We start from the raw sequence: 12,108 nt of genomic DNA on the forward strand, positions 1-12,108 counted from the left end.
CTTAAAAACGACACCGCAGTTGACGAAGATTAATTAACACTCATATTATGTGACATGTGACGACTTGTTACAGAGTGCGGACAGATTCAGAAACATGTCCCAATGCACGGAGGATACATCTGTGACATATATTTCAGGTTTGAATGTGGCCAAAAGGGCCATAAATATACATTTATATGTCGTGAGGTTTGAGTATTTGTAAATTTACTTATGTAAATTTGAGACTCAATGCGCGCGCAAGGGGTTAACTCCAAATAAACTGCCAATAGGCATCCTTTATAATTAATCCTTTATGCTTACGCTCGAGAAGAATATAGTCCCGTCTTGTCGTCAACAATCACCGTCAATTATGTTCAGGTATAGTTAACAGATTCAATAAATTAAAGAAAAATCCTATAATTCATAGTGGTTGGTGTTGAAAGAGGCACAATGGAATATGGAATATTTTTAGCAGATTGAAGGATTTTAACAAATGTTTATCATTAATCTGCATTTTTTATGTTTTTGTAGACAATAATAACGTACAAAAATGGTAATTAAGTTGACCGTTGTTGTCGTGTGTTTGATTGCTGGAATGTTTGCTCAAAGTAAGTAATAATTTCACTTTTGGTGATATACTATATGTCAGCTATATCACTGACTAAACCACAGATTATTATCTGATGCATCAGTTTCAAATATCCGTTGATTGATACGGATTGAAATTGTTAACGCATACGGCAACGTAGAATTAAGAACGTGGAAAAAGATATATGAATGAAAGTATATCCGGAAATACAGAATGAAAGCTTTTGTCGCGATGATTGTGTGATTCTTTGACAAATGTAAGGTTTGTTTAATAACTGACAAAAAAACGCGGAATATGTAAACTTGTATACAGTGAATGGCAAAATAATATCTGCATCTGCATTACACTATATCACAAATTTTATTCTGTAACATTCCGTTTGAACAAAAAAAGACTCCCTCAGACAAGCATCTAACAAATAACATCTAACAATTCATTGATGTAAACTGCTTGTCCGGCTTTGTTCACGTCCGGCTTAAAGTTTTGTTAACGTCCCCATAACGCTCTTTTTTGTTCATAATTTATGCATTCTTGGCATGTATGTCGTTTCTAATAATATGTTTCAGTGGTTGAATCTTGTTGCTATCGATTGACCGATATACTTTTCAAATCTGTTTTGAAAAATGCCACAACCAAACTAAAGCCAATTTTTTGAAATGCTCAGTCTTATGAAGCTGATATTAGTCGACAATATTAACACCACGCTGGCATCTTGTATTGGACAAGTTTTGTATACCTGGGATGTTGAGCCGTCTTTGTGTGTCGATTTAACGGTACAATAGTATACAGTGAGCGGACCTCCTAAAGTATACGCACCAAGATGGCGCAAACCCGAACTCAGGTTGTGTATCAGGTTAGGGTTCAGGTTATGCGACATCTTGGTGCGCAGTACCCAATGAGCTTTAGTGTCGTATGAGAATCAGGGACAAAACTGGAAATGAATAATAAAATACCCGAATTATTAAACACGTGGAATCGTGTTTGCGAATAAGTATTAGGCTTATACACCCAGCGTAGATTTTAATCTGAATAATCAATACGCATTTTAGTAGTGCATTTTATCGACAATGCGAATAAAAATAGGGAATTCCGTATAAAATATAATGAAACTCACCGTCTCGCTAACATTACTGGAAATGCAATATCCGTGATGTTGAGCGTAATTGTAGAGGTTTTCAAAATCTTCAATTCATTGCTGCGACCAGTTTAGCTACGTTGAAGATGGCAATCAGTTAAATTTAACAGCAGTTCATTACTCATTTAATGTGGTATTAATAAATAAAACTAAAGAGTAGGCTATGCTAGAGAGGTATGAGCACTCATTTATGAAATTGAATACTTGAAAAATCAATCTTCAAATATATTTATTCAATTTTTATAATAGTTACCTTTCAATGCATACGGCGTCTATCCGCTACTGCCACCATGTTTGAACTATTTTTATTTTATTTCGCTGCATGACACTTGAATGTAATGTGATAGATATTGCGTTGAATTAGTCATTCAAGGTTTAGTTTTCTTCAAACGAAAAATAAACTGGATATAAAACGATGTAAACTTACTTCATGCATACATTCCACTACGGGTTTTCCAGCCACGTTGCTTGATCCTGTAAATTGAAAATGCGGAAAGATGGCGCCGGGAGTATTTTCAACTCTGTTAAATATAGATAGGATTTTCATATATACGCATACGGGATTTTTAAATTGCAACCCCACGCAATCGTGGCAAGTTCCTTGCTAGGATGAGCCGAAAACCGGCCATCAGGTATCAATTTGATTGCTTAAGTTACATCTGACGAAGTTAAATAGCATAGCTTATTAGGAATGAGAACATATTGTAACGTGATATACAGTACATATACAGCCAATTCAAATGCATATACAGCCAACCAAACAGCCAATGCAATATAACTGTTGTACACACACAGTCAATGATTTATATGCACGTGCCAATTTGTGATGTCATAAGAATCCAACAGCGGATCGCTCATATTATATATGAAGAATGCATTCCAAGAAAGAGTGCTCATGTCTACTGTTTTGAATAAACTAATATTTCGGGAGAGATGGGAAAAGAGAGATGCACTGCACTTACTTGTTTATCTTCGACATGCCAATGCCAATGTATTGCCAAGAAGCATACATTGTAACTGAAGATTGACAAAAGCTCAAATCTATCTTCGGATAATACAAAATAAACGCGAGGCACATCTCCTCTCGTCCTGCTTTATATTAACCAATTAAGAAAATTAAAAGTATTGCAATGCATATAATATGTCGTGGCCATATAAATATATGGCCATGGAGTATCTTTATTATACCTATGCCGTTTATTTAGAAAACATTACCGAAATCAATCAAACCAATTTTTCTCAAATCCATCACAATTTGCATTACCCAGGAAGCACCGGGGAGTCCAAGTTAAAATTGAAATAATATAAAAGCAATTGACTTTTAGACGAAATTTCCATTTTCAAATACGAATAGCCTTCATCTAGCTGTCGAAGATAAACTGATTATGGTGAAATTATCATCACTTGAGGCAAAACTGCGAGGTCGGAGTTTGGCATATTTTCGCCGGAGTCGGAGTTGAAATCTTTTTCGTATTTAAAACTCTCCGAATTCTGGAGACTGAATTGAAATTCGGATTTTTTCAAAGTCATAACTCTAGGTCTAGGCTATCAATGGTCACAAAAGATGTCGTAATTTCTACAAAAACTGATTTCTCCAACATCGCAGCGGGATTTTTTCTGCCCGAGGCCGGGAATCGGAATCAAGCCATTTGAATCACAGTCACTAAAAGTCCATGCAAAACAAACCCCAATTATTTATTTACTAATTGACACTGTCAATAGAGAGTTCTAATAAACTTTCCTTTTTGCCTCTGTCATTGCTACTCGTCCCTGCGTATTGTTATCGCATTCTAGTTGGAAATTGTCTGTACTAACACTTGGATTTAGATATCTTGCTCCTTGGTAATTGAAATCATAGTTTTCATCACTGACGAGGTACGGAAGTTCAGTTCCATTTCTGATATTGGAATATATGATGATTAAATGCAATGATAACAAATTATCGTTTTAAAATTTGATGTTCTCTCCTCAATTTTTAGGAATGGTTGTGGGATATTCTAAATGGAATACCTGAGGTGGCGTGGTCTCATTTTTCTCCCGGCTTCGTGAGAGTGAAGCACAACACTGAAAGCTGTAACGTGGTCTCTCTCATAGATACTGACATTTTCTAGGTAAGTTAGATATGTGGAAATTAGCAACTTGCTTAGAGAAATTTGTTATAGACCTATCTAATTCTTGACACTTCTTGTTGGCCGTCCTGGGAGCTCATTTTGAGTGCATCTCTACTTAGCATATGTGTCATATTATCACTTGGATACTGCAACAGAATGAAGGCCCCGTCAATTCGATCATATTGAAATATATTATCCGCACTATTTATTATTTGAATAAAACCGATATATGTAAAATAAATGATCGATATGAGCTTATAATTTTTTCACCCAAGTTTAGTGCTAGAAAGTACAAACTTGTGAGATTTTACATTTCATTGCAAACGTTCCTGAGGAATAAACTCAAGATTACCGGTTTACAGGTAAAACCGATCAAACAAAATATTACTTTGCTTGTTATCAGCTTGACTTACAGATTTAACACATTCGTTTGTACAGTGTGCAGTGCAGACATAGTTCCCGATTTGAAAAAACGCCAACATCATATTTTCGAAGAGTAGGCTTATATGTAAACCGAAATCCAGAATTATCGCGAACTTCTGGAATGCCACAAAAGATTGACACTGTTAAACTATTTTATGACAAGTTTCGATAAGTATGATTATATTTGATAGGGGAGTATAATATTATACACAAACTTGCAATCTTGCTTGGATGATGCCACTTACAGTTTATGCTATACAAGTCTAACATAACCTTGACTTCTTAATACTAATGCTGTGTATTGTTTTAACTGGGGAAAAAAATATTTTCGAGAATGTGACCTTCGACCACGTTAGGGTTGTTGTATTGAATTTTCTATTGTACATAAACCGGATCTCCTGGTCCACCGTCTAGAAAACCCGCTTCTTTTGGAAACGTCAGTCCCTGTTAACTCACACATAGTTTAAGGCCTATTTTTATCTATTTCTCAGAGGTACTTGAAAGGATGGAAACTCAACTAGTAAAAAACTAGGGTAATTCGTGTTTGAATCAACAAAAAAGAGTGTCGAGGCCCAGTATTCCAGGTCCCAGGCTGCTTTATCACAAAATTTCCTCACGGAGACGAACAACCTCTGATCGCAATCTTTGTGGCCATAAGACAGAGGTTGTAATTCTAACAGTTTATATATCTTGCAGGGTCTTGATAATTAAGTTCAAAAATAGGCGTTGCCAATTCAAATCAGTGATTGGATCTGTGGGAGCGGATACTTTCCAAACTAAAGGATATTTTCTCTGAAAGCATTTCGCGTTTTATGAATTCGGGCAACTCGAGTTATTTTAGCAAACTTACTAAAGGCAATTCAAATTATTTTGGACTTCTTGAATTCACTATATTTAGGTTTATACTATATTAGGTTTAACACATTACCCCAGCTCCTAATAGCCATTCAAAAACAATGGTCGTACACGTATCAAAATGAGCCATATTTGGGGTATAACACTGATCGTCCTTTGCCAGTTCAGACTCATTCTGTGGAACAAATATGTTTTTCTATTTTGATTATCTCCAATACTTACTTCAAAAGTAATATGACTTTCAGTAAATTTCCGATATAATGAAATTTTCACAGATTGCAACATTGTAGAATGGCTGTAACTGTCACTCGGGGGTCATTTGACTTTTCACATTCGGCGAAAAAACGACAATACATAAAACCAATATGCAGGATACAGCTGAATACTGCAAACTAAATATATAGTTTGTCTATCGGTATCCGGTAGTAGCCTACTTTCCACATCACGATCATTCGTCTAATCGGGTTCTCGCTATTGAATTGTGTCATGTGAGCTTAATTATACCGATTATTCTCAGTTTTTGGAAGTGTTTTGAAGCATCTCCCTTGGCTATACTCTGAAACAACCACTTTGATGCGAAAAGCCAGTGAGTTCGAAGGAATATAAGTATTTCTTATTTAAGATGCTCTATCGAATTTACTACATGTAAAAACAAACGAAAATGGTAATTGAAATTCAAAAGTACGTAGGGAGTTACAGTTCTTTTGCGTGGATAAGACACCCCCAGATTCCGCACAAGATTATGCTGTGCCAAACTCTCAAAGAAGTTATCAGCATGACTACAATGTCAGCATAGTTATAGTCATGTTTGTATCTTATATTTATTTAGTTGCGGTTGGTCCAATAAGCCACACAAAGCCTTTTTCGTCATGTTATATGTGGTAATTGGGTATAAGACATCTAAAAAAGATTTGAGCCTTTCGAAGTCCAATCTATACGTTAAAGTTGCGGGAGAAGTCCCTTAGCAAGTTCGTTTGCCAAAGTCAAGTCACGCTAATAGCAGGAAAGATAAAAGAAAGCCTGGTTGGCTCATGCATTTGAATATTACCGATAAAAGATCAGAGCTTATTATTGCTATAATATTAATATGGTATTCTGACAAAAAACGACAAAACTACAAAATCAGTGAAGTTGTGAGATAAATTTCGACCGATTCAAATCGCAAATGAAATTATTGTTTTGTTGCATATTTTATACAAGTTGTGATGAGACATAAATTGGTGAATACACATCTAATTATATATATTGACGAAACTTGTGTTTATTTATTATGTAGATAACTTACGCTTATCCATTAGTTCACGTAAACATTATTTAGAGAATACAGTAACGATGTTCAAGTGTTTGTTGTTGTCGGTGTACGTCTGTTTGATTGTTGGAATTTCTGTTAAAGGTAAGTGGTAGGTTTTTGTATATAATATAGTTTCGATGATTAAATGAAATGTCAAATAATTCATTGTTTTTACCTGGTTATTGCGTATTAAATTGCCCGCAGAAACATGCACGTTTTCTGCATTTCCATTTTTATTTCTTCTGACCTAAGTTATTGCTATTAACATACAAAGCATGCGATGACAAGGACATTGAATGTCCGGACTGGAAGATATTTTGTGGAGACAACGAGTTTGTGGACAAAACTTGCAAAAGAACTTGTGGAAACTGCCCAACCACAACAACAACAGGTGGCTGTGAGTTTTGAATTGGAATATTTTAGTTAATTCTTTGTTACTTTGTTCCCGTTTTATAACATTTTTGTTTAGTTCTGAAATTAGGATTTAAATGATACTGAAAGTATTTTAGTATTTCATTATAAAATTCGGACAGTTTTCGTAAAATAACTTGGACCATTGTCAAACGCGCCAACGCTGATACGTTTTCGGTATTGCCCAACGAAGTTAAATTCATTTCTAAATTCAAACCAGCTGTCTATATGGCATCTTTCACGAACGGCACGAATGGCGATCGGAACTTTATATCCATGCTCTCTCAACCAAATCGTATTACTTTTGCTTAGCATGTGTTGACAAAGTCCATGGATGTCCCGACTGGAAATTTTTTTGCGGAAGCAGTAACGTTTACGTCGACACTAATTGTAAAAAGACATGCGATGCCTGCCCAACAACTGGAGAAGGTGGTGGGGGAGGCGGAGGGGGAAGTGGAAGTAACAGTGAGTATTGTCATCTGAAAAATTATTAAAAAATTGTAAAAAGTTTTATATTACATTTGAATATTGAGTAATATTTATTTGCAAATTGATACAGTAAAATCTATTTCAATTTTCAACTTTTGAAAAGCTGTTGTGTGTTCTGCTTCGCTGCAAATATATAAAAAAATATATAAATGTTTTGATGCAGCGTGGTCTTCATGCTCAAAAACATGCGGTATGGGAACGAGGTTTAAAGAGACGTGTCAAAGCGGCAGTTGTTCAAAAGAATGGGAAGCATGCGAGATACAAGACTGCCCAGAAGCATGTAAGTACCATCACAAATACGATTCATGGCTGATTCCGAAATATATATCCACCAATTTTACGTACCCACTCTAAATTTAATATAATTGCTAATAGCTTGCGGGAATAATAAAAGAAAACGAAATGGAATGCCGCATGCCTGTTGCACTATAGATTCATATTCATCTGAGTGTGGAAAACAATTCATCAACACACAAAGAGTGGTAAAAGGAGATCCTGCAATATTCAAAAAATATCCTTGGATTGTAATTATTTTTATTTGTTGTTGTTTTCTATATTATGCTTTTCTGTTCCTATACTTGCCATTAGTCACCGACGACCAACTAAGCTCTTTAAGCTAAAACAAAATCTATAAAGAACCGGATGAATATATTCATTTCGGAAGACAAATTTGAATCTGTCCGAGTTTTCACCCTACCCTACCAGTTGGTCTGGTGCCATTTTACATGGGTTATTTTTTTGTCAACCATTAGGCCCTAAAGCTTTACTCATGGCTTTTTAATAGCGTATGATAGAGCTCCATTCAGCAATATATGTAAAACGCACTCCTCTAAAAAAATTTTTTTTTACGTTAAAATTCCAAAACGTCTATTGAACTTGCGAGATTTAGAGATTCTAGTAGAGGGTTAATAATTATTCCTAACTAATTAATTTTTATTTCAACGTTTTCTTGTGTTATTTTTCAACAGAACAACGCCAAAACCACTATTATAGCAAGAATGGTTACAAGAATTCACGATTGTATTTACAGAATTTTCGTGTTCAAGGCTTCAATTAACAATTTTGATGACGTCACACCTCTAATTATTACTACACACGCCCCCCTCAATGCAAAAAATGTTACTTTTTCCGACGGAAATGCGCGTAGAGAAACGTGAACATTCTAATGCGCGCCGTCAAGCGTGAAAATTACCATTAATTTTACGTTTTTTTCACGTTTAAAAAATCTCGATACCTCTGCCAAGTATGGTGCAGTCGAAATCATATTTGTCAAAACAGCGCAGCGCCAGGGATGATATGTATGACTGAAAATACATGCTAAACCAATAACGAGAATATCGGTCAGAGACCGGAGACCTATCGATCGAAAGTTAGGGGATCCCCCAAAACAGCGCTCTTACTCCATAGTGACACCTTGTGTTCCATCACTAATTAATTAATACCTCGCTAATTATACGACATAATTCATCCAAAATCAATAGTCTTCTGGTCCGACATATGATGAATGCACATGCAAAATTTGGAGCAGATTCAATCTCGCTTTCGTGAGATATCGCGTGCATCTAACAGACAAAGAGACAAATACCTATCAACATACTTACCGATTAAAATCGATAAGTAATAAGTCATTATAAAGAAGAAGTTAATGTTAGTGATTTCCTGTCTGAGTCGCGTCAACAATCTCACACATCTGACTGGCGATTTTGAAATCGATGCTATTATTTATACGATTCGCACTTTGCGTCACGGCTGGAGTATCTTTTTCGTGAAATATACGACTCTACTATAGAACATTGACTGTAAAACCATTAATACCTTTTAGTATATACCATCCGGCTGTATTGGGCCAATATGACCGGATAAGCAGTACGTTGGTAGCGAAATCCACAGAATTAATTCGGCATAACTTGTTTCCTCATGTAAATAATTCAACTATAGACCTTCAGTATTCTGGTATTTTTGCATACCCACTTATTAGACACGAAATGTACATATAGATCGTTTTGTTATTAATACAATATTGTTGTTCTTGTTTTTCGAATTCTCTTTTCTGAAAAAATCGCTTTCCTTAATTACTGGACTAATTGATTTGCAATATTCAGGGGTTAAAGATTGCATTTTTTGTTAGAATTAATTTTATTTCTTTCAAAAATTTCTGTGGGCTCTATGGGATTCGTTTTTGTGTGTGCTATGATGACAAGAAAATTTAAGCACCTTGTGGCGGTTCCACAATCGCGTTAGTTGTAAACACTGTTGTACCGATGCTACTGTGACAGATCGTATGCAGATGTAAGATATTGCTCCTGTTACGATTACTAAATGTCAATTTGTAATTTGTATGTTATTTTTTTTAACTTATAGTTATGATTTATTCTATAAAGGTGGCAATCAAAGCAACTGGAGCATTTATTTCAAGCGAGCATTACTGCGCTGGATCCTTAGTGTCTATGAAGCACGTTGTTACAGCAGCCCATTGTCTTGCGTGAGTATTCACTATAGATATATATGTTTACTTGTTTGTATGGGAAGCAATTTCTTCTATGGTGCGCGATGGCAATGCCCAACTAGTGTGATTTTGTAGGAATAATATTATAATAAATTTCAAGAACGCTTCATCAAAGCGAAGCAGTAAACTTTCGACTTTTGCATAGCCAGAGAGTAACACGAACAAGTTTAAAGACCGCTACAAATAATATGTATTAATTTTCAAAAGACAAAATTTAGAAGTGGAAAAAGAATCCCATAGAGCCCACAATTTTTTTTTTAAATTAATAAAAGTAACAGCCTTCTATCGCAAAGTACGATCTTTGGAATCTGATAAATTCAAACCAAATTATCCAGTAGTTGATGAAAAAAGAATTTTTTTATACGGTAACAACAAGGAGAAAATATCAACAAGAACAACAACATAATAACAAAACGATCCATAGGTTCATTTCGTGTCCAATAAATGCAAATGTACAGTGGCTATGAAAGTCAGAATATGAATATTAAGTGGAAAACACTGATGAAACAATCATGAAACAATAATTTTATTTTACAGAAATCCGGAGACCGGAATAGCGTATCCGTTAAATTCGTTTGTGCTCAGTTTTGGACTCCTACGACTAAATGATTCTCCAATGGCCATCAGAACGGTGAAACGAGTTCATTTCAGGCCACTAACAACAAATAATATTAACGGCAAAGTATTCGACTATCCTCGTGATGATATAGCCGTTATTGAGGTAAGTGAATATCAATTGAATAGTATTCTATTTCCATTTGGAGCGCAAACGAGTAATAGTTATAACCTGGCCTAAAATTATAACTTAAAAGTTATATACGGTATATATATTACTACTGTTTGATTAATCTAGGTAGACAAGATGATGCTGAATAGGATATCTTGATATTTTCTTTGAGCCCGTGCTACTAACATGAGGGGTTCAGGTTTCAAGACTTCATTTATCTTAAGTCACCTGTAAATCATAATTTATTTTTTGCTTCGTACAGCTTTCGCAATCGGTGACAAAATCCTCCAGTATTTATCCCATCTGTCTTCCGCACGGGGAAATCACTCCCAAAGATACAACAGGATTTGTTGCAGGCTGGGGAATAGGTAATATGTCTATGATTGTGATAATTATTTGCTTTAACAATGTTAAAAACACTACACATTTCCTGGGAATTGATTGTTAGTGGTATCGCACAGACTTGGCAAAATTTGGTAGATTTGGGGCGGTGTCTGGAATCATTAGTTTCACATCACACACATGTAATGCTCTATGGCTATGTCAACCGGATTCTGCTCCCCTGCTGCTTTTTAATAAATCAAGTATGTCGTGTCTCCTGCTTTATGCGTTCTATAAACTATTTTCAGATTCGGCGAATGGAATACTCAGCCTAACTCATTTACAGGAAGCGGCTGTTCAAAATTTGGATGTTGACATTTGTCGTGCTGGTTATGCAAAATATAGCTCATTAATGCCTAATGAAGCCAGTTTTTCGAAAACCAGTAAGGATATATTGTGTGCGGGAAGCATTCATGAAATAGTAAATACCTGTCGGGTAAGAATCTAACATCAAATTTAGACGAAAACATAAAATAACGGAACAAAATGATCTGTCATAAATATTTCACCCTTAAGAGGATCCATTCCAAAGTAATGGAAATTCACACTTCATTTATTGCCAAGTAACGTGTAATTTAGCATGGTTCATGATAATACTTGCCTGATCCTGATCGTCCTAACAGTTGCTATTGTCCCATCATTTTTCTTCTTTCTTAAATTATGTATAATTTTCAGGGTGACAGTGGCGGACCTTTGGTGTTCCAAAGATGTGAAAGCTGTAGTTGGTATTTGGCTGGAATTGTGTCTTTTGGTCATCCAGATTGCACAAAAAAAATACCCGGCGCTTACACAAAAGTTTTGAACTACGAGGATTGGATAAGAGGAATTATTAAGGAAGAACCTGATAGTTTTTATTGTTCTAGAAATGTCGGGCCTTAAAATTTTATCTTAGCTTACATCCTACCTTGGGACAGAAATAATCTAGATATTAATTGAGGCTTCTTTGTAATAGTACTAGTGAAATGTTTTCATGATATCTTGAAATAAAGATACCACATCATCAATAACTTCACTATGCGTATATATTTATATATATATATATACATATACAATACAATTAGGGTATTCATCGAAAACAACTACACATAGTCGATAGACCGTAATCCAATAGTTTGGAGCTATAACATTGCTAGCCACGTGAATCTGCTTAAATTTCAAAATTTGCAGTAAGTACGTATTCAACTCTACTCTCTGTATCACACAATTTTACT

General features: G+C 35.3%; 1 protein-coding gene across 2 annotated transcripts; it reads left to right on the forward strand.

Moving 5' to 3' along the window:
- The first annotated feature begins 508 nt into the window (after positions 1-508).
- LOC120345082 (brain-specific serine protease 4-like) lies at positions 509-12,108 on the forward strand. Of its 2 annotated transcripts, none has more exons than XM_039414471.2 (12): positions 509-587; positions 3,683-3,814; positions 4,253-6,485; positions 6,658-6,780; positions 7,107-7,259; positions 7,447-7,563; positions 7,659-7,807; positions 9,665-9,765; positions 10,327-10,510; positions 10,779-10,884; positions 11,146-11,333; positions 11,573-12,108. In XM_039414471.2, the coding sequence occupies exons 3-12, from the start codon at positions 6,425-6,427 to the stop codon at positions 11,774-11,776; spliced, it is 1,386 nt and encodes a 461-aa protein (XP_039270405.2). In that variant the 5' UTR covers positions 509-587; positions 3,683-3,814; positions 4,253-6,424; the 3' UTR covers positions 11,777-12,108. The 2 variants fall into 2 exon arrangements, with proteins under 2 accessions (XP_039270405.2, XP_077968603.1); XM_078112477.1 differs by having other exon boundaries at positions 6,658-6,774.

The sequence above is a fragment of the Styela clava genome, chromosome 5, assembly GCF_964204865.1.
Source record: "Styela clava chromosome 5, kaStyClav1.hap1.2, whole genome shotgun sequence".
Classification (NCBI taxonomy): Eukaryota; Metazoa; Chordata; class Ascidiacea; order Stolidobranchia; family Styelidae; genus Styela; species Styela clava.

Coding starts and splice junctions, on each gene's coding strand:
- LOC120345082 (XM_039414471.2), top strand. CDS start 6,425: ATGTTCAAGTGTTTGTTGTTGTCGGTGTACGTCTGTTTGATTGTTGGA. Junction 7,564..7,658: donor ACAAGACTGCCCAGAAGCAT/GTAAGTACCATC, acceptor AATTGCTAATAG/CTTGCGGGAATAATAAAAGA. Junction 10,511..10,778: donor ATGATATAGCCGTTATTGAG/GTAAGTGAATAT, acceptor TGCTTCGTACAG/CTTTCGCAATCGGTGACAAA.